At 40.0% G+C, this 21,200-nt stretch overlaps 1 protein-coding gene across 2 annotated transcripts in view; it reads right to left on the bottom strand.

The window, feature by feature from the left end:
* Window positions 1–13,506: 13,506 nt before the first annotated feature.
* The window catches only part of LOC141768774 (whirlin-like), a 111,015-nt gene continuing 103,321 nt past the window's right edge, over window positions 13,507–21,200 (bottom strand). Inside the window, exons 11-12 of one of the 2 annotated variants that reach the window (XM_074637122.1) lie at window positions 20,311–20,442; window positions 13,507–14,140 (exon numbers count right to left, since the gene is read on the bottom strand). In XM_074637122.1, the coding sequence (XP_074493223.1) occupies window positions 13,964–14,140; window positions 20,311–20,442 (309 nt within the window). In that variant the 3' untranslated portion in view covers window positions 13,507–13,963. The remainder of the gene's footprint in view (window positions 14,141–20,310; window positions 20,443–21,200) is intronic. The other variant, XM_074637123.1, reaches the window with a different exon arrangement.

Consider the following 21,200-nt stretch of genomic DNA (forward strand, 5'->3'; position numbering starts at 1 on the left):
TTTTAAAGCAGTCATTGAGCAGAAGCACCACTGCTACGCCATACTGTTGAAGAGAGAAATGCAAAAGTATTTGCTTACTAATTACTCTTCCCAGTGTACATTAAGTTGTTTTATTGAATCAAGCCTTCACTGCAGAAATCCAAGTCTTATTTGGCATATTCAAATAGTGTTCATGGTGGCCAACTGTTTCTCAAAGAAACCCACGCACTGATTTGATAGAGCACCGAAAAGCCACAATGAAGACAATCAGGGTGCAGAGTTACTAAATTAGTTACAACCAGTCTGCTTGTCCAGTGCTAAAGCAGCCTATAGCTGGGTGTACCATCCTGTCCAGGGTGTACCCCGCCTTCCCCTAATGTCAGCTGGGATCTGCTCCATCCCCCCCGCGACCCTGAATAGGATAACCGGTTACAGATAATGGATGGATGGATGAATACATGTTTTTTTATTGCTTGGTTTCACCTGCATGCTTTTACTTTGAAATGTACTGTTTGCTTTATGTTGATGCATCTTTACTTCCTGCTGTTGGGCATGCGATGAAGGCCCAATCTCAATCTCCACTTGCGGACTCACAGGTTGCGTTCAAATAGTCCTTTTTGCTTAGGAAGGTTCCTAACGGAACGGAAATGGAAAACGGAACGGAAATGACCCGGAAGTAACTCAGTAGCAGCCATGTCAAGAGGCACTGTGGTATCTCTCTTTCACACACCGCGGGTGAAGCAGTCTGTCATTGAAAGACCTATTTTTTTTTTTTTTTAAAGTTATTTTAGGGGCATTTTCCATTTTTATTGACAGGACAGTGGATAGAGTCTTGAAAGGGGGGAGAGAGAGAGTGGATGCGGAAAGGGCCACAGGCCGGATTCGAACCCGGGCCGCCGCGGTCAGGACCAAGCCTTAATACATGGACGCCCGCTCTACCAACTGAGCTAACCCAGGCGCCCTGAAAGACCTATTTAACAACGCATGGGGGGAGCAGCGCCTTTTGTAGTCCATCTTCAGAGCATTGTAGTTTCTCCACAGCAGACCTGCGTCACTAACATCCGCCGCCATCGCATCATAATGACGGAGCCTAGTGAAAGAGCAGTCGGATTCTCTGAACACCACGGTTGTCTTTTCCTAAGTCCTTCTGAATTCTCCTTCTCATCTTTCCTTGACCTCATGACGTTTTCCATTGAGGCCAATGAAAAGTGGTTAGGAAAAGACGTTAGGACGTAATTTTTTTACTTTTCGAACACAACCACAGGCTTTGAGGCGCATTCCCGCAAAGTCTGTGAGGGTTTAGGGCGGTCAAATTGTTAAGTGCATGAGGGCTGTTTCGCGTACATTCTGAGCCCTTTATGAACACTTTCTGTTAGTCTGCATTTCTGCAGACTTTGCCAGAGGGAATTACCCACAATTCATAGCTTTTTTGACATTGAACACGATGTTACCGCGGGAAGCCCTGAGGCGTTAAAGAAAAAAGAGGGTGTTCAGCCTGGCATATTAAATTTACACAGAAACATTAACATTAAGGATTTAAGATGGAACATAAAAAACACATGAAATCAGAGGAATGCATTACACTATGTTAAACAGCTGGTTTATTCATCAACCAGTTCTTTTAATTTTGCTTAATGATAAAGGTAAATTGATTATTTGACATTAAGTCTACCTCTTGTCTCGTAAAACAAGAGCCTGGAAGACATTCAAATCAGGCAGTATACAATATAAAAGAAAAAGCCACAATTGGCGATGTCAAGGTAACATGATATGTCGCTGCAAAGTGCTGTCCCATTCATATTTATGCTATTTTGAGCATGTGCAGCCTCTCACACTCAATCATTTACCAGGTGACGTCAGTCAAGTCCCTGAGGGTTCAGGGTGTAAGGCCAGTGTGTCCACACTGGGAACGTCAGGAGCGCGTGGCGGCTGCGTTACCTGTTGTTTTTTATTTCGGCGTCCCTGTTAACAGGATAGAGCATCCACACTGCCCGGGTGAGACGTGCGTGTGGCCCAAGGCTTAAAGCCCCGGACACACAGGGAACGTCAAGAGCTCGTGGCGGCTGTGTGGCGTGGTGGCTGCATGGTACACGCTTCGGGCGTTCACACCGGCTGCATTTCAGCTGCGTGTTTGCTGCGTTTCTGCTGCAGCTGCTGCAGCTGCTGCAGCTGCTGCTGTTAGCCCTTTCTTTCTACATAGAGTTTGCCTTTTAATGGCCATTTCATTTCTTTATAAATAACATTTATATTTATTTTAGACAGAGAAAGGTTAAGAAACGTGTGGTAATTTGTAAATAATAGGAATAATCTGTAATTAAAACGCCGTACTATATTCATTCATGGAGCTCTCGAAGTCAATCTATGTTCTAGAACACTGTCTGGCACATATTTCAGAATAAAAGCCTTGTGATAACAAATGAAGGAATTCTGTCCATAGAAAAAACGCTTGAGGGCTTTTATTTTGAAATGAAAGCAGGAAGTGTTGATTTAAAAATAAGTCTTAACTTTTTTTCATCTCCGTAACATATTCTACAGATAGACCTCGAAACTGTAGTAATGTAGCGGGTATGATGTCAATATACAGTCAATAGATCACCTTCACTGGGCAGTGTGGCTGCTCTAACCTGTTAACACGGACGCTGAAATAAAAAACAACAGGTAACGCAGCCGCCACGCACTCTTGACATTCCATGTGTGTCCGCCCTGTTAGGGGGGACATTGGGATTGGGCCAATTTATTACCACAAACTGCACCTGGTTGACCTCCCACTTTTTAACAGACATTGCTTGTTTTAACCTATCAGACATGAGAATGTGGCGACTGGAAACAATGGTGTGGCTGGGAGGAGGGACCTGACCTCCAAATACAGAAATAAAGAAGGAGGAAGGAGGACGATGGAGGTGGGGAGCAGCGCTACATCTATCTTGATGAAGGTGAGGACGTATGTGGGCATTGGTGATGTACTGTACGTATCTCCCTCAGCCTACATATGGGTTCTCTGTGAAAGAAGTCACAGGAAGAGGGAGACGAAGGGACCGCACCATTGCGACAGACGACCGCGAACCAGGCTCAACACCGTCAACACTGTCCCTCCACATGCCAGCCTGCCACGAGTATGAGCCAGCTGGTGAGGCCCAGGCACACAAGGACAGCATCACCAGTTCTTACTCAAAACTATTTCAAGCTTTTAACCGTAAGGGCATTTTAGGACTTTTTTTATACATCTTTTAAGGTTACCTTTTGATGATAACATTACCTGGGTTTTAGGGTTTTTTAGTGCATTATATAATCTCTATTTTAACAGCTTTTGTAATAAATCATTCTTGTACACCCCTTTTCGTGTCTGACTCCTTGGTTGCCTCAGTGTTGCTCTCCACCTGATCAAAAGAACCCTTAAACAAATCCAACTCCCCATTCCCTCCGTTACATAATCACAACAGCATCACTTAACTAACCTGTTTGGGAGCTCTGCCGCAAGAAGAAACTGTGGGCCCCTATATAGCCCTAATCTCTGTGCATAATGTATCCTGTTATCTTTGATCATACTAATTAAGCACACAAATATGTAGTTATGCAACGATTAATCTATTACTTGATCAATAGAAAATTGACAACAATTTTGATAATTAATTAATTGTTTGAGTAATTATAATAATCATTCACTGACTATAACTACTCCAATGTGAGGATTTGCTGCTTTTATCTTTTTTATATAATTTTATTTGAAAACGAGTATGCCTTTAAAACGTGGTGGTACAAAACAAACAATAAGAAGACATCAAAAAAAAAAATAATTATGCTCTGAAAATGTTGACATGTTGATGGCTGACATTTTTTTATTTTACCAAATAATTCATTGATAAATAAAAAAAAACACCAACAGATTTCTAATCAACAGTTGGTCGCGGCAACATGCCAAGAAATGTATCAGTGGGCCAATAAAGGCAAGAAGGAAGAAGACTGCGGACATGGATGTTAACAATGTAGGTTTCAAATTCTTCTTAAAAAAAAAATAAACATCAGCTCTGCCAATGCTTTATGATAAAGGAAAATCCACACATGTTAGATCTCACAAAAATACACAATGTGTTTTGGTGATAAAATAATAGTGTTTGTTTACAAAAAAACTCCCCTCCCTTAATATGTAAAACTAGAATTTCACACACAGCCCCTCAACAAGATATACCTCAAGATCGGGAATTAATGTAGGACTCCAAGCCAATACCTCTTATCATTTCTGTTGATAATATAATTTTAGTGGTACATGTTCTCAAACAAATTTAGAACAACACAAATGATCACAAACTTGCTGACACACTAATATACTACTGTGGTAATCATGTGGACTTTCCATGACTGGCTTGAGTCTCGAGACGTGGAAAGTCGGGTGGATGCGCAGGGTACAGGGCAGGCAGTTGCAGACTTTGAGAAGAGGAATGGCATGAACTGCGGGGCCAACTTTCTGGAATTGACTCGAAGGGGCAGGTCCCATGTGGAGAGCCAAACCTTTTGTCCCGGGGTGTAGGAAGGTGCACGGTAGACTTCTGGTAGAGGCTGGAGGTGCAGAGTAGAGTGGAGTGAACCAGCCACTAGGTGCTCCAACAGCGGCAGATGAAAGCCTGGACCGAAGGCAGGCTGACCTCCAGCTCCTGGTCCAGGAACAGAGGAGGTTGGTAACCACAGGAACATTGGAATGGGGGGAGAGGACATTGGTGGAGCTGGGCAATGTGTTGTGTGCATATTTCACTCTCAAGAGCTGTTTGGACCAGGAGGGTGGGTTGCGAGAAGCCATGCACCGTAGGGTCTCCCTCTCTTGATTCAGTCGCTCCGTTGACCATGACACTGGGGGTGGGAACCTGAGGAGAGGCTGACCGTGACTCCCAGGAGGCTCTTGATGGCCAGGAGCTCCTGATTTACAATGTTGTAGTTGTGTTGTGTTGGTGATAGCTTGTGGGAAAAGAATGCACATGTTTTTGGTCATTGACCAATGTCTGGGAGAGTACCGCTTCCACCACAGGCATCCACCTCGACCACAAATTGACGGGAAGGATCAGTCTTTCAGCAACAGTCTTTTCAATTCACCAAACACCTTAACCGGTGACCAGTGGAAGGAAGAGTTCTGAGAGTTGAGGGTGGTGAGTCGGGCCAACACTGGGCTGTACCACTGCTTACCATGAAGCCCAGAAAGGAGACTATACTCGAGGGGGGTATAGAGAGCCAAACTTGCTCTCTATGTTGGGCGTCTTGTGAAGAACTCAGTGCGGTTATTCACAAAGCCACTTTTATACATTTTAACTTTTTATTCTTTGCTGCAGATTCATTAAATGGGATGATTTATCTAAAGCCTAACTTTTACTATGTAATTGAAATATAGAAGATTTATTCCAGTTAATGGAATAGTCAGAGATATTGGAGTATGATTCAATAAGTTGAATTGTTTCTTGTAGTGATGACTGAAGGTTTTGTAGGAACAGCAATATATCATCCGCGTACAGACCGATCTTATGATGTGAGATTTAATGTTATGGTGAAAGTTTTCTTGACAAAGTCTGTGTATCAGGAATTGAGTTTTCTTAGTCATAATTTCATTTATTTGAAATTTATACTTTCTTAATTCGTTCTGGGTTTCCTCTGTTGGGTTACTGGCATTAATGTTAATGTTAAAGTTGTTTGATTTTTTTTTGTTGCAGTTCAGCTTCTTGTTCTTTTTCTTTTTTTATTAACGGAGAATAAAGATATTATGCCTTTTAAAACAGCTTTCTCTGTTTCCCACACAAGAGTTGATGAAGACTCGTGGAATAATTTATTTCTCGGAAGGATGACTGTCAAACTCCAGGTTTTGAACAGAGAAAGAGCCATCTGGTGATGGGTTTCCTAAGTCTGATTCTGTTCCATGTAAATTTTACAGGAGCATGGTCGCTAATAATGATGGGGTGGATCTTTGATTGTGAAATATTATATAATTGAATTGCTGGTGAGGAATGTAGCCAATGGATGAATGTGAGTGGTGAACCGTTGAGAAGAATGAGTATTCTCTAGCAGTTGGGTGCTGCAGTTGCCAACTATCGCCAAGACCAAAATCACACATGAACTGTTTTATTGTTTCTGTAGATTGCAAGTTATGCTTAGTCAGTCGGTCGGCAGGTACCTGGAGCTCCAGAGAATAAGTCGTTGAGTCGCCTGAGTGATTGCAAGTCTTTTCTGGCCAGATTGTACTGTAACGATCAACTGGGCATAGAAACCCACACAAATGACTCAGAGACAAGCAGGTAAAAGTCAAAGCCCAAAGGTTTATTCTAAAAGTCAGGCAAGGGTCAAAACCAGGAAGACAGTCAAAGAAGGCCAAACTTAACCATGCAGGGAGCAGGTGAAGAATCATAAATCTGGGAAACCAGGCTAAGGTTTAGACAGGCAGGATCAGGAATGGAATGCTGGAAAGCTTAGCTGACGCAATAGTTAATCTGGCAAAGAGCAGGTGAAAGTGGGACGGTATAAATACTACTCCGGTAATTAGGGTAAATGGGAAGCAGGTGAGTGAGTAGATGGATCAGGTGGGGAAATTGGCAGGAAAGGGGTAACTGAAGGGCAGGAGGGAGTTGATGGGTCTGAAATGACAGGCAACCTGAGGGGGAATAGCCTACTGAGTGTTCGGCGAGAATTTGTGACACACAGAGACAAATGGTCACTTTAGGGTTACCCTAACCCTAACTCTGACCCTGGTCCAGACACTCCTGTGTCTGGTGATCTGTATCTCAGGGACCTGAGGGGCTTCACCCAAGGCCTGTCCTGCCGGTTAACCTACCCCCCCCCCCCCCCCCTGATTTTAAACACTCTCCTTCACAGTACCTAAATCCAACCACACCCCTTTCTCCATATGTTCCCCCACCCCTATAAGGCCTAACTGGCTTCCCTTTAATATCTGAAGTTCTTTTGAGGTTGTTTTAAAATTAGAGTTTTATATCAGACTAGAACTCCTATATTAGTGTATTCTCCATAAACTACATTAACTAAAGATCCCAGATGGGTATTCAGATTAATATCTCGGGCAGAGTGATCTAGCAGACATAGTTTAGTTTTATGTGTCAATTAATTTAATTCATGGCAATGCCAAAGGCTTCACAATTCAACACTAGACTGCATTGTCAGATTCTGTCTCATGATTCACATCCTGGCTCGCTGAATTTGTCTGTGGTTTACAGGCACTATGCAGTGATGGGAATCTGTACCAAACCTGAATCTGGCAACCTGTACCAAGCTATGCTGGTCAGTCACTAGCAGTACCTTTTAAAAAGTGGGTTTGATCATATTATTTGGACAGTATACAGACAGCATCTTTTTTTTTTTTTTTTTAAACCAGGACTGCCTTTTAGGCTAATTAATTTTTCTATTCATGCACATTTTTTTTGGTTTAAATGCTTTGTTTTCCATTTTGTGTTGTTAAAAGATAAAGTGTGTGTTATTCTTATTGTTCTTTTTGGTCATTGTAGTTTTTAGCAAACGTTACTCAAACAGGAGGACATACTGCATGTACTGGGGACTATTTTCAGCAGTGGAGTAATCCACTTATAGTGCTCTAGTGAGTATTTCCAGCTGCAGAATGGTGAATGTGGGATTGAGTCAAAATAAACTACAGGGTTCATGGTAATGAAGGAACATGTTACCCAGCGCAACAGTGAGGCTCATTGATGTGTTTTAATAGTTTTTGGACAACAATGGAGCTTTATGGCACAGAGGAAGAAGATATATCAGGCTTTGATAAACACACAACACTTGTTAGTAGATACATTCATTATTGGATCTGAACATGGGATTTGTTGTCAATAAGAAAGAAATACAGTATATCACCGATTTGTCTTTCAAAAAATGCGCTCAAAATAATCAACCCATCAGCTCATTAACAGCTGTACCGTTAGAATTTTTTAACACTATTTTGCACAATGTCTCAAAGAAATCCAAGCTCTTTCTTTCCTTTTTTGGGGGGCCTTTTCATATCTAACCAAATCTGATGTCCAGGCTTCTCTCTTGTTGCTGCATAAGTCATGTGTATCTACAAACCTGAAAAAGTATTTTAACAAGGTAAAAAAACTCCAAACAACTTCTTGCAAGCCCATTTCTTTATGCCAAATATGCAACATCCTTTGGTTGTATCAGACTTTTTTATTGTGTCTTCAGGGAATCTGTTTGGGGGATATTTGGAAGTATTTCACTCTATTTCCCATTTGAAAAATAAAAAAACAAAAACATTGCAAGTACCAATACAAGAATATGTGACTTGTTCAGTAAGATATTTTTGCGGTGACACAGCTGTGATAGGATACGGGAAGAGAAACACACAAGAGATGTTAGCGGTTACATCAGCCACAAAGGGGTTACATAATTGTGTTTAACAAAATTCTCTAACCTCTCACCATTTACTGTATATACAGTACATCTCTATAAATATATGTGCAGCTTTTTCTGTACAAGATATATCATTTTTGAACAGTTGGCATTCACATGAACAAAAAACATAGTCTCATTTACACATAGTTTATATAGCATAATGTTCTTGCCAACACTTCATCATTGAATCCTGACACTTTATTTTGCATTACTCATGCATCTTATCACTAAACTCTTACGTTTCTTTACTATTATCTCACAGTAGTGGAATTATGTCATTAGATTACAAAAATATAATATATCCATTGTAAATAGAATCTGACCAAAATACGTTTTTGAAAGCATGTACTACTATTGTCTCAATTTGGATTACTTGGCTCCACTGTATTACTTTGGGGTCGTGGTTATAGATATGAAAAGAAGAGTTACTAAAATATTTCTCGGCCTTATCGAACAAGCAAACATTTTTGAAGGAACAGACCGAATAAAAGCCACATATACGGCTGACTGTTCTTTTTGACAGTAGAGGTTTTCAACCAGTGTGGTTCATAACACTCTGCTGTTGGCAACAACCGGCTTATGGTGAATCAGCTGTAGTGCATTTATTTGGGTAGTTGAAAATTGATTGTGAAATAAATTCATGCTGTCGAAACAATTGGTTTGACCCATTCCTTCAAATTGTAGCGGCAGAGACTAAAAGTCTACACGTCCTGATTGGCCTGCTATGTCTATGCAAATTTCAGTGGGTGATGCGTGCGCTTGAGTATTACCCACAGAGTCCAGTGGAGGGTGGAGCCTGCGTGAGTTCGAACCTGAGTTTTAGTCCTTAGTATTGGTAAAGCTCCAAAATGGAAGTGGTTATTTAACCTGCATGGTAAACTTCACCTCTGCAGTTTCTAACACTTTTTTGTTGTCATAAATTTGTAGTCTCCCAGCCCAAGCCAAGATAACAAATGATGACATCACTATGACATCATGGTCATTTTCTCAGACTTGACAAAGCTTCTTCAGAGCCACATTATACAAGACATTATACAACTGTTTTCACAGTCTCCCTGTGACTCATTGATAGCATTTTATGCGTAAAATCATTGGAGCGCCCCTTTAACTGTAATCGATCTTTTCCTTTATACTACTGCAATACTGCAGACACATACACCAATCAGTGTTTTACATCCACATCAACAAATCTTTGCACTCCAGTTTTCAAGAGTGGTTTGTCTTTGCATTCATTGTGAGTGCAAATACTGTAGCTTCAGCTCTAAAAACAAATCTACAAAGCAATGCTGCAACTTAAACCCTTTTTATTGGGACTGCCACTAAAAACATTTCTACCTCAACAAGTCAATTTGTTATTTTCTTGAAACACATAAAAGGTCTGCCAATGGAATGAGATTATTTCACCCAATTCCAAAACAAGTCAACGTGTACCAGGAAATTTCCACAATCAAATGACATTTTCTTGATTCTAGTGGAATGATCCATCTTATTTCACAATGCAGAAACTCCTTTTAACAAAACTTCTATTACGAACAGAATTGTTCACCCCACTGACAGACCTTTTAGGAAAACATGTTTTCAACCCTTATTATGAAACCTAATAACTTCTTAAAACAGATGTTATTTTTACAGTGTGGAGTCATTGTGATTGGATATAATAGATAGTGAATAATCTAAACATCCCTTCATTAATTATCTCATAATACAATTTGGGTTAGTTGGTACTGTGTTAGTGAACTAGCACAATCTCAGTCTAAATGGCCACAAAAACTATTAAAACTAATGCAGTCTGATACAACAGCTCTTAAACCCTTTACCTTCAGTAGGTTCACTTTGTGTTGAAACTGTTTCAGAGAGTTGTTGATTCAACTTCATGTTCATTTTGGGGGTTGCAGTTTGGGCTGCTGCTGAATGTATTGGGTAATATATAAGAGATGTTTCTAATATTTAAGTCTACCCTTCCTCATATACTGTAAATGTGACACACCAACGTCTTATCGTTTCTTTAAGAGCAGCCAGAGTTGCCATTGTCCCTAGTAGCTGTATGCGTATCAGTTCTTATTTGCAGCGGTGGAATGCAACTAAGTACTCAAGTACTGTACTTAAGGACAAATTTGAGGTATTTGTACTCTGCTTGAGTATTTCTATTATATGCTACTTTATACTTCTACACCACTATATATATATATATATATACATCTCAGAGGGTAATATTTACCTTTTAATAATTTTTTTTATTTATTTGAAAGCTTTAGTAGCTAGTTACTATTCAGATTAAACATTTCCATACCCTTTTTGTCCAGTAAAAACCATGTATCTCCAAATTTCGTGAATGTGAAAGTGTTCCTTTATGGGTTCTTAAGCTAAATAAAGTATTTAAAAAGCTTCACGGGTCAGTTGGAAAATGCATCAGAGATGAAAACAGGGCTGTTTTTTCTGAGCTCATGAAAAGTTGACTTTTTCGAGATACGTGGTTCTCACAGGACAGCAACGCTACAAACATATGATGATCTTAACGAATATTATGTATTGCAACTTGGGATGCACTGATACCAATACCGGATCGGATATCAGGCCAATACGGACTCAAATACGGGTCTGATCTATTCAATACAATTCTATGTTTGTATAATATATACATGAAATACTGTAATTTGAATCCTTGTTTAAAGGTCCCATATTGTAAAAAGTTACATTTGCATGGCTTTTATATCATAAAGTAGGTTTAAGTGATATATAAATACTGTGAAAGTATCGAAACACTCAATCCACAGAGAAATACACACAACCCGTATTCAGAAACTGAGCTTTTGAAACAAGCCGTTAGGATTTCTGTCCATTTGTGATGTCACAAATCTACAATATTTAGACCATTTCATAGTTTTAAACGTAAACATTCTAAATGTGTCCCAGTTTACTTCCTGTTGCAGTGTATGTGAATGACATCAACTGACAGGAAGTAAACAAGGACCCAAGCTATTGCCTAGCAACGCAATTCTGTTGCAATTTCGTTGCAATTCCATTGAAATGTACTAAAACGGAGCGTTTCAGACAGAGGGTAAATGCATGTGTATTCAGGCAGACAGTATGAGGAAAATAAAGGGTTTTTTAAACATTAAAGCATGTAAACATGTTCTAGTAGAAACACAAAATACAAGTATGAACCTGAAAATGAGCACGATATGGGACCTTTAAGTTTTGACAATTTTTTTGCTGTATTAAAACCGAGTTGCTGGTGCACAGATTATTAATTTAATAGTAACAATTTAGTAAATTTATATCTATGTATTTATTTGTTACATTTTGTTTTACAAAGTTAAGAGAGCAATGTTTAATCCACTTAAAAGAATGATCACTTCCACACAGTGAGGCATACAGCTTATTAATTCAACACTGGTATCGGATCGGTATTCGGCATTGAACGATACCCAAAGCCCAGGTATTGGTATTGGGACTGAAAGTCAGCTCGGTGCATCCCTAATTGCAACTACCCAACAGTATATAAAGGAGATAAAATTAGCACAATGCCTTGGTTTTCATTGGTCTCTTGCAATCATCTACCTACACGTATGAGTATGTTGTCATGTTTAACTGCTTGTATTGATTATCTGCATATCATGTTTTGTTTTGTATTGACTACATTGAACATTTTCTACAATGTAACTTGCTTATTTTACATGTTGTCTGCTTCATTGCTATTTTAATGAATAGATTGACCTGGCCAAGGGTCCACAATTGGAAATTAACACTGGAAAAAAAATAAAGGTAGGATTTACTGCAGGGTTGTTATATTACAGTAAGCTGCATTAGTTTTAGTCAGGGAGACCTAATAAACTGGCTAGTCAGTTTAATTTTTATATGACCACAATGGGCACCCAACAGTTGTATATATATATATATATATATATATATATATATATATATCTTTATCTTTATCTATATCTATATATATATATATATATATACCAGATCTGTTAAGACAGTGGATAGTATGGCTTTCTGAGTCGTTCATGTCTTCTGCATAAATCTGAATGAGGGCCTGACTTCCTAACACCTAATTAATTATGACAGGATACTTCAATCTGATCAGTGTTTCCTGTACAGTGCATAAGCACCTCACTGATTCATTACTGAGTCTCAGTCCTCATCAGCATCCCACAGAGCGCAGGATATGCTCATCCATAGAGGACCTCCATTGACCTCCACCATGTAGGTGTTTGAACGTGGTTTCACATAGAACATGGCAACATCCTGCACTTCAAGCTATTTGAGGAAGACAGGACATGGAAATATGAGTGATTTGAAGTAGTATTCTAATCTTAGGGAATATTACATTCTACTGTAAACTATTTGATAGTATAAAAAGTTATGTAGTCATTTCAATCTACACTATATACAAACTATCACACCTTTAACGTTAGTGTTGTAGCTATTGAAGTGCATATGGCAATCTTGCTAAAATACTGAAGAGATGTTACAAAATGGACAAATTGAAACTTATTATGATGATTAAACATGTATATGCTCTGAAGAGAAAAGCACCAGTTTGGTCAATGTTAAGGAGCTGCTAATGTATAGATCTGTCTGATGTTTTTTTTGTTTAATTAGCTGATAAGTTAGTAGTCGAATAAAGAATCAAAGGCATCAATTGAATCCTCTGAATAAACTCTTATTTTAAGGCTGAATAATGGGTCATTTTGTTCTAATTCCCTCTGCCAGTTGAGGTCAAATTTGTTTCAAAAAAATTCTGTTTTATGACAACTTTGGCTTCATCAATCATTTTATGATAACATTTACACCAAATTAATTGCTGACATATCAAAATATGGTGACATAGTGTGACAGGTCAAGAAACATGAAACCATAACCATAAAAAAACAAAACAGTTCAGCTAGATTATCTACCAATTTATTTGGAGGTAAAACTTACAGTGAACATACCCAGAATGTCAGTAGTGTGCACAACTGTTTCCAGTGCAAGGACTGATTTCTATCGTTGTTTTGGGTGTGCTCACTTTAGGTGTTACCTCCAAATGAAGTAGTAGCTAATCAGGCTAAACTCATTGTTTTCAATGTGTCTCGTCGAGTTTGTTGCCCTGTCTGTCTCCATGTTCAGAGATCACAGTATTTAAACTGGGGAAACACAGTTTATCCTTTAAGAGCCATGTCTGCCTCCAGAGCAGCTCTTCCTCCCCAGATATTGTCTCAAGAACAAGAAATACAAGACACTTGAAGACTGACTTTACTGACTGTAATATAATTGGCTGTTTTTAATATAATTTGGTGTGACAACCACACTATCAGTGCTATTCCAGTCCTCCTGGTGAAACATACAATAACATTCAGGGTTTGAAAACTAATGAAACAGAAGCAAAAAGCATTTAATTCACATATGACTGTTATGGCAATTATTAATGTAGTATCCTTTACTAAATTTGAATTGTGCAAATCTTTGTAGAGTGCAATAAACAAATGTCTTTCCAACAATCCTTTCCCTGAAATTAAAATGAGGGCCATGATTATTGGACAACATCATGTGGAGCTGATACGGTTCCCTCAAAGCAGTGAAACAGTGTCTTTCTTCTTCGTGCAAAGTCCTCATACTAGAGTCCTGGCTCAAAAACCAGGAAGTCAATGTGGTCCTTCTCTTTGGTCTTGAAGGCTTCGGCAATGATCTGGGCAGCATCCTTGTGTTCCCGACCTCTCAGGGAAATGCCATTGACCTCCAGGATGACCTGACCCACCTTCAGCTGACCACAGTTATGAGCCGAGCCTCCTTTCTGTCAACGGGGACATGAAGGGAAGGGAGGGGGGGAAGGCAAACGGTAATTTGATATATTTAGGAAGAGAGCTCCATTCAATGACAGATGAGTGATGAGTCAGTAGAAAGCCAGTGTGTTTGCTGTTATATTTACAGTACAAGGCAACTTTCCTACAGTTTGATACAAACTAGGGTTGAGGGTTTTCCAAATGATTTTAAAATTATTACTTCTCGGGAAATATATAATTCTTCCCTTTTGTTCTTGGACATTTATAATTTATTTTAAATTTTTTGCTTTAGAAGTATGATTTGGGTATTTTTTACAGCCAATATTGTTAAATTAGGCCAAGGTACTGTAAATTAGGCAGAGCTATATGGAGCTATTTACTGGGAAAGGGTGCAGTAAACGTGGGGGGGTGAGGGGCTTGTGGATTGGACTACTTCCCCCGTCGCACCGCAGTGCTGATTAGACTGAGCTATAAATGAGCCCGACGTAAGGCTTTCATTTCAAATAATTTGAAAAGTATACAGCTATTAAGAAAACTAGTCAGTAAGATTTAGATATTCACAAAGCATATTTATTATTATTACAATAAAAATGGTCATATCAAAGAGGCATAGCCTGTGTCATACATGCTCATATACCAATCATGAAACCTTTATAAAATCCTTTGATAAAAAGTGCAAAATCAGAAGTCATCATAGGCCCTTGAAAGTATAAATATGTGTAGCCTACTTGAACAAGAGTCCACTTCTGAATGGAGGCTGGCTATTCCATATAGTCATAATTCTCAGAAATAAATTGCGTGAAACAGAACATGATCATGTCCATATCCAGCACCTTGGAGAGCATCGCGACGCACATTCCTGACGGTAGTATTGCTGTCAGAATGCAGTGAGGATAGATGGATAAAGTCCCTTCTCTGTATTATGTGATTTACATTCTTTTGCACTTTCATAGAGTTATGGAAATTTACTGAAATGGTTTCAGGTGGATTTTTCTTTATCAAACAAAGTGTGAAGCGAAGCTGTCGATAACAGTGTTGTAGTCAAAACCACCTAAACCGAGACCAAGTCATGACCAAGACCAGAGTGTATTGAGACCGAGACAAGACCAAGACTTTTAGGTGCTGAGACCAAGTCAAGACCAACACCAAGGCTGGGCGAGACCGAGTCAAGACCAAGATCAGACTAATGCGAATCCCACAGTGCATGACAAACTTACATGCAAACCATAGACACTCCTTAAATTGATCTGAAAGATCCACAGTCCCATAAAAACAGCCATTGAGAACTATTGCCTTGTGTGGGAATTTTCCTTTGTTTTCTATGAGCAAACAAATTTGGTTTCACTACCCCACAAATTTCACAATTATCAACCTTGTTTTCAGCGAAAAAGCAATTCAATATTCACTACTCATTACCAGATAGTGCCAGATATTTTACTCAGGAGTTGGTGGAGACCAAACCAGAGTTAAAAGAGAGTGAATGTTGGACTTATATTCATCAGGTGGACACAAACACAACTCCAAATGAATGTTAATGTTGCTCTGTGCTGGATGTATAAATAGGCATTTGTTTGCTAACACATTAAAACTTTATACGGTGATAATATGTCAGTGTTGTGTTTTCAGCTTGTTTCACTGCCACCAATTAGCCAAAACAAATCAATAAATACAGCCTTAAAATACTGAAATTTCCAATATTCACAAATCCCAATCCTTTCTAGTTCCTACTTGAAAATTACATTATTTGAATTCCTGTGCTTCAGATGCATTTAGAAAGTCAACTAGTTCAGCTAGTGAGCTGCTTTCATACTTGACATTTAGAAATGTTAGTCAGCTACTGAAGAAAGTGAAAGATCTGAGTCAATCACTGAGATGAGTCATCTGTCAGTCGAGTCTTTGTGTGTGTGTCTCTGTGTGTTTGTTTGTTCTTTTTCTAATATGCAGCCTAACAAAACCACATGGGTTAATCAATCCATCCATTCATTGATCCTTCCCCCACTCAGGGACAAACAGGACAACTGCCAAAACTGCCTGATTGAATTTAGCGCTATGTTTATTTGCTGTGACATTCAATAACAAAGGAGCAGCTGAAAGCATCACTGCAGGGCATACAGGCCAATCACAATGAATTTGAATTCTGACGACCGGCCAAGAACCTGAGTAGGGTAATGAATCAGACACACTTACAGCTGCTTCTACAACCATCACTAATATGCCTATGAGCAAGGTATTAACCCTGAGCTGCTTCAATGCAGGACCTCCCACAAGACAAGGCTGAGGTCATAACCAGCAGCTCCTCTTGTAAATCCCCGACACATTAAAGGGTTTCAAGCACCCCAATAGGCAACATCAGCATTGAGTTTATTACAACAGTTCAGTTACGCTAATACTTGACATTTCTGACATATTTCAAAGGAATGACAGGAAGAAAAAGACTGGTCAGCTCTTAAGGATAGACAGATATCTGAGATTTGATGAGTTATTTGTCAGAAGAATGTGTGTACATGTGCAGGAAAACTGTAGCAAATTTTGATGCCAAACATATTTGATTTCCAAACACAGCCATTGTTTTCTACTGCCAGCTAGACACTGACACTTTTTAGTCAAGCATCAATCTACCTATCAACGCTGAGGATGTAGACAGAACTGACCAGCTGTTCCAGCCAAGCTAGTCTAAATCACTAGATGTAGTAGACTGTGGGTATAAGCCTGTCATTGGCCGCCTTTTTCAGTCAGCATTCTCCTCCCTTCCTTTGCAAGGGCACCGTCACCTCATCCTACGCTTAGCGCCGCCCAAGATGATTGTGATTGGTTTAAAGAAATACAAAGAAGCTAGAGCGTTTTTTTCCCCCAAAAGCAGAATGATAATGTGTGGAGCCAGAATGTTTTAATGATATATTTTTTAGGCTATGTGAGACTATAGCAAAGCAAAACCAGGCCTGACTGCACACCATAAACAAGGTTGTTAAGTAAGCATACATATTTTCTGTGTTGTGTTTATTGTTGTCATATTCACTCAAAATAAGAACAAATTGGCTTCCCCACTTTATGGGTGAAGCCACTGAGTGGGTGGGCCAGCATATGTGTTTGATTGACAGCTGAGCCAAGAGGGGCACAGAGACACACTGTAAACAAACCTACACTGTTAAAGCTGCAGTAGGTAGAAATGGAGCTAATATGATTAAAAAAAGATATTTTTATAAAACGATCGCTATATCCTGACAGTAGTGCATGAGACAGGTAATCTGAAAAAAATCATGTGCCTCTGTGTCCTCCGGTGCTCCTAATGGCATCTGCAAGATTTCACAGACCGGAGGAAAACAAGCAGTAAGAGCTGATCTGGAGTCTGCCGTTCAGCTTCCGTCTATGAGAGCCGGCTGTCAATCACTCACCAACTCCGATCAGTCAAACTAGGCAGCGCTGATCAGATATGAATCAATATTCTGTTACTGTAATGCCTATTTCTCTCCTCAGATGTTTTCAGAATCATCTTGTAGTGCACGGTTTAGCTGTAAAATGAGAATGTTTGTGGCCCGGCAGCCATGTTGAGATCTTTTGAGGAAATACCAAGCACCGCCCACCAGCACAGCCAATAAGCACGATCTCAATGAAATGACCTGTGATTGGTCAAAGTCTCCCGTCACGGGCTAGATTTTTTAAAGCCTGAAAACAGAGCCATGAGGAGGTGCAGAAGTCTAGTTATCTCTCAGAACACTTGAATTACAATATGCTGAAAGGTTATGTGGAATGTTTTTGCCCAATGAGGCCAAAACATTTGTTGCCTACTGAAGCTTTAACTGTAGCTTACAAGCCTAGAGCAGACAGCCGTGTTAGCAGTTGTGTTAAAGAACAAGAACCACAACATGTTGCATCTAAACTGACTGATGCCAACATTAGGAGCTTTTAAGCAGTTTAATGTGCTGACTGACAGCTATTGCATTGAGCTAACGTATTATGACCGACTATGACTCTTGCACACTGGCTAATCTGTTAGCGGTTAGCTTGCTAGCTACAGTAGTATAGTTAGTTCACCAGCTAGCCCTACTACTAGCCCACTACTTCACACAAACTTCTAGCACCATACATTTAGCATTAGATACTTTACTGTGCCACTTTCTTGGCTATATGCAAATAAGTTTAAAATGAAGTGATTTGATTGACTATATGCAAAGACTTTCTCTGTCTCCATCGGTTTTACCCATCAACGTCTGTTTACAGGTGTTGGGGAGCACTTCTGCATATGTGAAAAACATTGTATAAAGCCTTTTGTGTCTCCAAAGGTGTCACATTCTGCCTCTTTACCCCTCCCTCCGGCCACATTCCCACTTCCCCAAACCCATTCATTGCTTTTCTCAACCAGTCCACTAGATGCCCACAGACTTTTCCACCTGCTCACTTGTTTCCACTTTCCCTCATCTGTCCATCTATCCATTCTCTTCCAGAGCTGAGTAATGCACAAGTCCTTCTCCCTAGGAACGTTTTCCAGCTCTTCCTGGTACCCTGAGGCGTTCCCTGGCCAGACGAGATATATAATCTCTCCAGCCCACATCACTGCTGACGCCGCACCAAACCACCTGTCCATCTCACGCTCCATTTTACCCTCACTCGTGAACAAGACCTCAAGATACTTGAACTCCCTTGCTTGGGGCAGTGACTCATTCCCAACCCGGAGGGTGCAATCCATCATTTTCAGTGACCTCCAGCACTTAGGGAACCGCCCTATGCTCGAACATGGTGTTTCTCTATCATTGCTCACGTGAGCGTTGAAGTCCCCCAGCAGAACTATAGAGTACCCGGTCTGTGTCTTTTCCAGGACGCCACCCAGAGAGCCATCCAGCTTCTTTGAGCTTCTGTTCAGTGAATAAGCACAAACAACTATCAGAGATCTGCTCCCAGCGACTCCCAGTCGCATAGAGGCGATGCTCTCAGTCCCTGGGGAGAACTGGGGCGCCCAAAGTTACACTTTCTGGCCAGAATTGTGCTAGTTAAGTGGTTCTCAAACCTTTTACATCACGTACCACCTCAGAAAATATTTGGCTCTCCAAGTACCACCATTATGACCGATGTTAAAATACAGTAGCGTAGGCCTACCCTAGTCAGCAATGCACAGTTCACTCAGGAGGCAAATTTATTCCTAATAATAATATTACTTAATGTTGACTTTTGTCAGCCACAGTGGTCATTTCACGTGTTTTGGCCAATCACCGATTAGCATGAAAAAAAAGAACACATTGAATTGATAGAGGAGGTTCCACCTCAAGGGTGGACAGTAGGACCCTGTCCTTCTCTCACCCCACCACCACCACTTTCTTGTCTGCCCTGCACGTATCGCTGTTGAAGCATTTTAATCAGAATTTCAATAATGTTTTATTTCTCCAAAGAAGAGACAAAATATTTCATAAATGATACTGAGATTTGTTAATAGTTTATTTCAACCAATTACTGTTTTTAATATTTTGATCTCCCCTCTTGCCTCTCAAAAATAAGAGGAGGAGCAACCTCCTCTGCCTCTATGGACCAGCGTCCTCTGTTCAACACCAACAATGATTCCAATGACTGTGTGCAACCTTTAAGAACGGAGCCAAGTGAGCGTTATTAGATTACAGCCCCTTGATATCACAGGAATATAATTGGCTAAATGTGCATGTGCAATGTCACGCTGATTATAAAGGACAGTGTGTTTGACAAGCTGCTAAATGACTGTGAGGGTCATCACTGAAGTTCAAAGTCATCCACTGTCCTGAGATTCACAGAGACGGGTGAAAGGAGCCATTGTTATGGAAATCACTCCACAGACATGAAAACTCCTCAAGGATGTCCTGCTCATAAAATGGTATAAATCACTTCTGTTATAGAAATTGGGTTTTTTGTACACTGTTGGACTTAACAGAATATGAAAGGTGTCAGAAAGAAATATCAAGAGGAGGATTTATATTTGCAGATTGCTTTAGAATGTTGTCTGTGCAAAACAAATGCAGGCAAATAATCAGATGGTGAATGAAGACAGATTTTCTATTGAAGCAGAAAGGGAAATGTTAATGCACTGGAGTGGATATTTTCTCTGCATAATTTTCTTTTCAATTCATAAAGGCTAGTTTTTAAAGACAAGACTCTGAACATTGGCACAAAACAGTGGCTTCGAACCATAAATCAGCCAAACACTCTTGTATCACTGCCTCACCTGAATGGTGACTATGCGCGGCAAAGGTTGGCGTGTGTTGGCTCCTCCCTCTATAGCGATACCAAGGGTGTTGGCATTTTTCACCACTCGTACCAAGGTAGCAGTGGGCACTGGGACCGGTGAGCCAGTCTGCTGGAACACAAAGTGAAGAGGGGTCAGAATTGAGAAACAATTGAGAGCAAGGTTGAACCTTATATTGTCACCTTTGCAAAATGATGTAGATGTAGATCAGACCTGCAAACTCGTCACCTTTTGGCAAAATTCTGATGTCGGAATTGGGGAGTTACCTCCATGCAAGCCCACTTCACACAATGATTGGTCAGTGTGTAGATGTAGATGTAGGAAAGGTTTGAGCTTCATTCCTCACACAACTATTTCTGTCACCTTGTACAATTGAGTGCAACACCATGAAAGCCTTTGAGTTAAAAACTGTCCAAAAGTGTGTGCTGTTATCCTCATTTGTACAATTCATTGCGCCTCACCCCTTGTGATGACAGAAGGCTTTTTCGCCCTGCCTTTGAGTGTGGCCATTCAGAAGTGGTTAAATGAAATCTTGTGCAAACTTGTTTGGCCAACAGTGAAACCTAATTGTGATGCAGGATTCTGCTTAGCCACCCCTTTTGATACTCAGCAAGTGATGCAAACTGATGTAAGCCTTTGTTTGTCTTCAGCTGCGGTTACTTGAAATGTTGCTGTTAAAACTAAGACACAGTAACCTCTATTAATCCAGATTAACTGAATGTTGAAGTGAGCTGACTTTAGCTTTTGTTTGGCCCAGCGACAGCAGCGTCTGAACATGGTTCAAAGCAAAGTTTGCCACAATTCATTTTTTTTATAGAACGCAAGCGATTGGATCCTCAAGGCATCGTAGCGGGCAATGTATTATACAC

This window comes from Sebastes fasciatus, chromosome 6, assembly GCF_043250625.1.
Source record: "Sebastes fasciatus isolate fSebFas1 chromosome 6, fSebFas1.pri, whole genome shotgun sequence".
NCBI lineage: Eukaryota > Metazoa > Chordata > Actinopteri > Perciformes > Sebastidae > Sebastes > Sebastes fasciatus.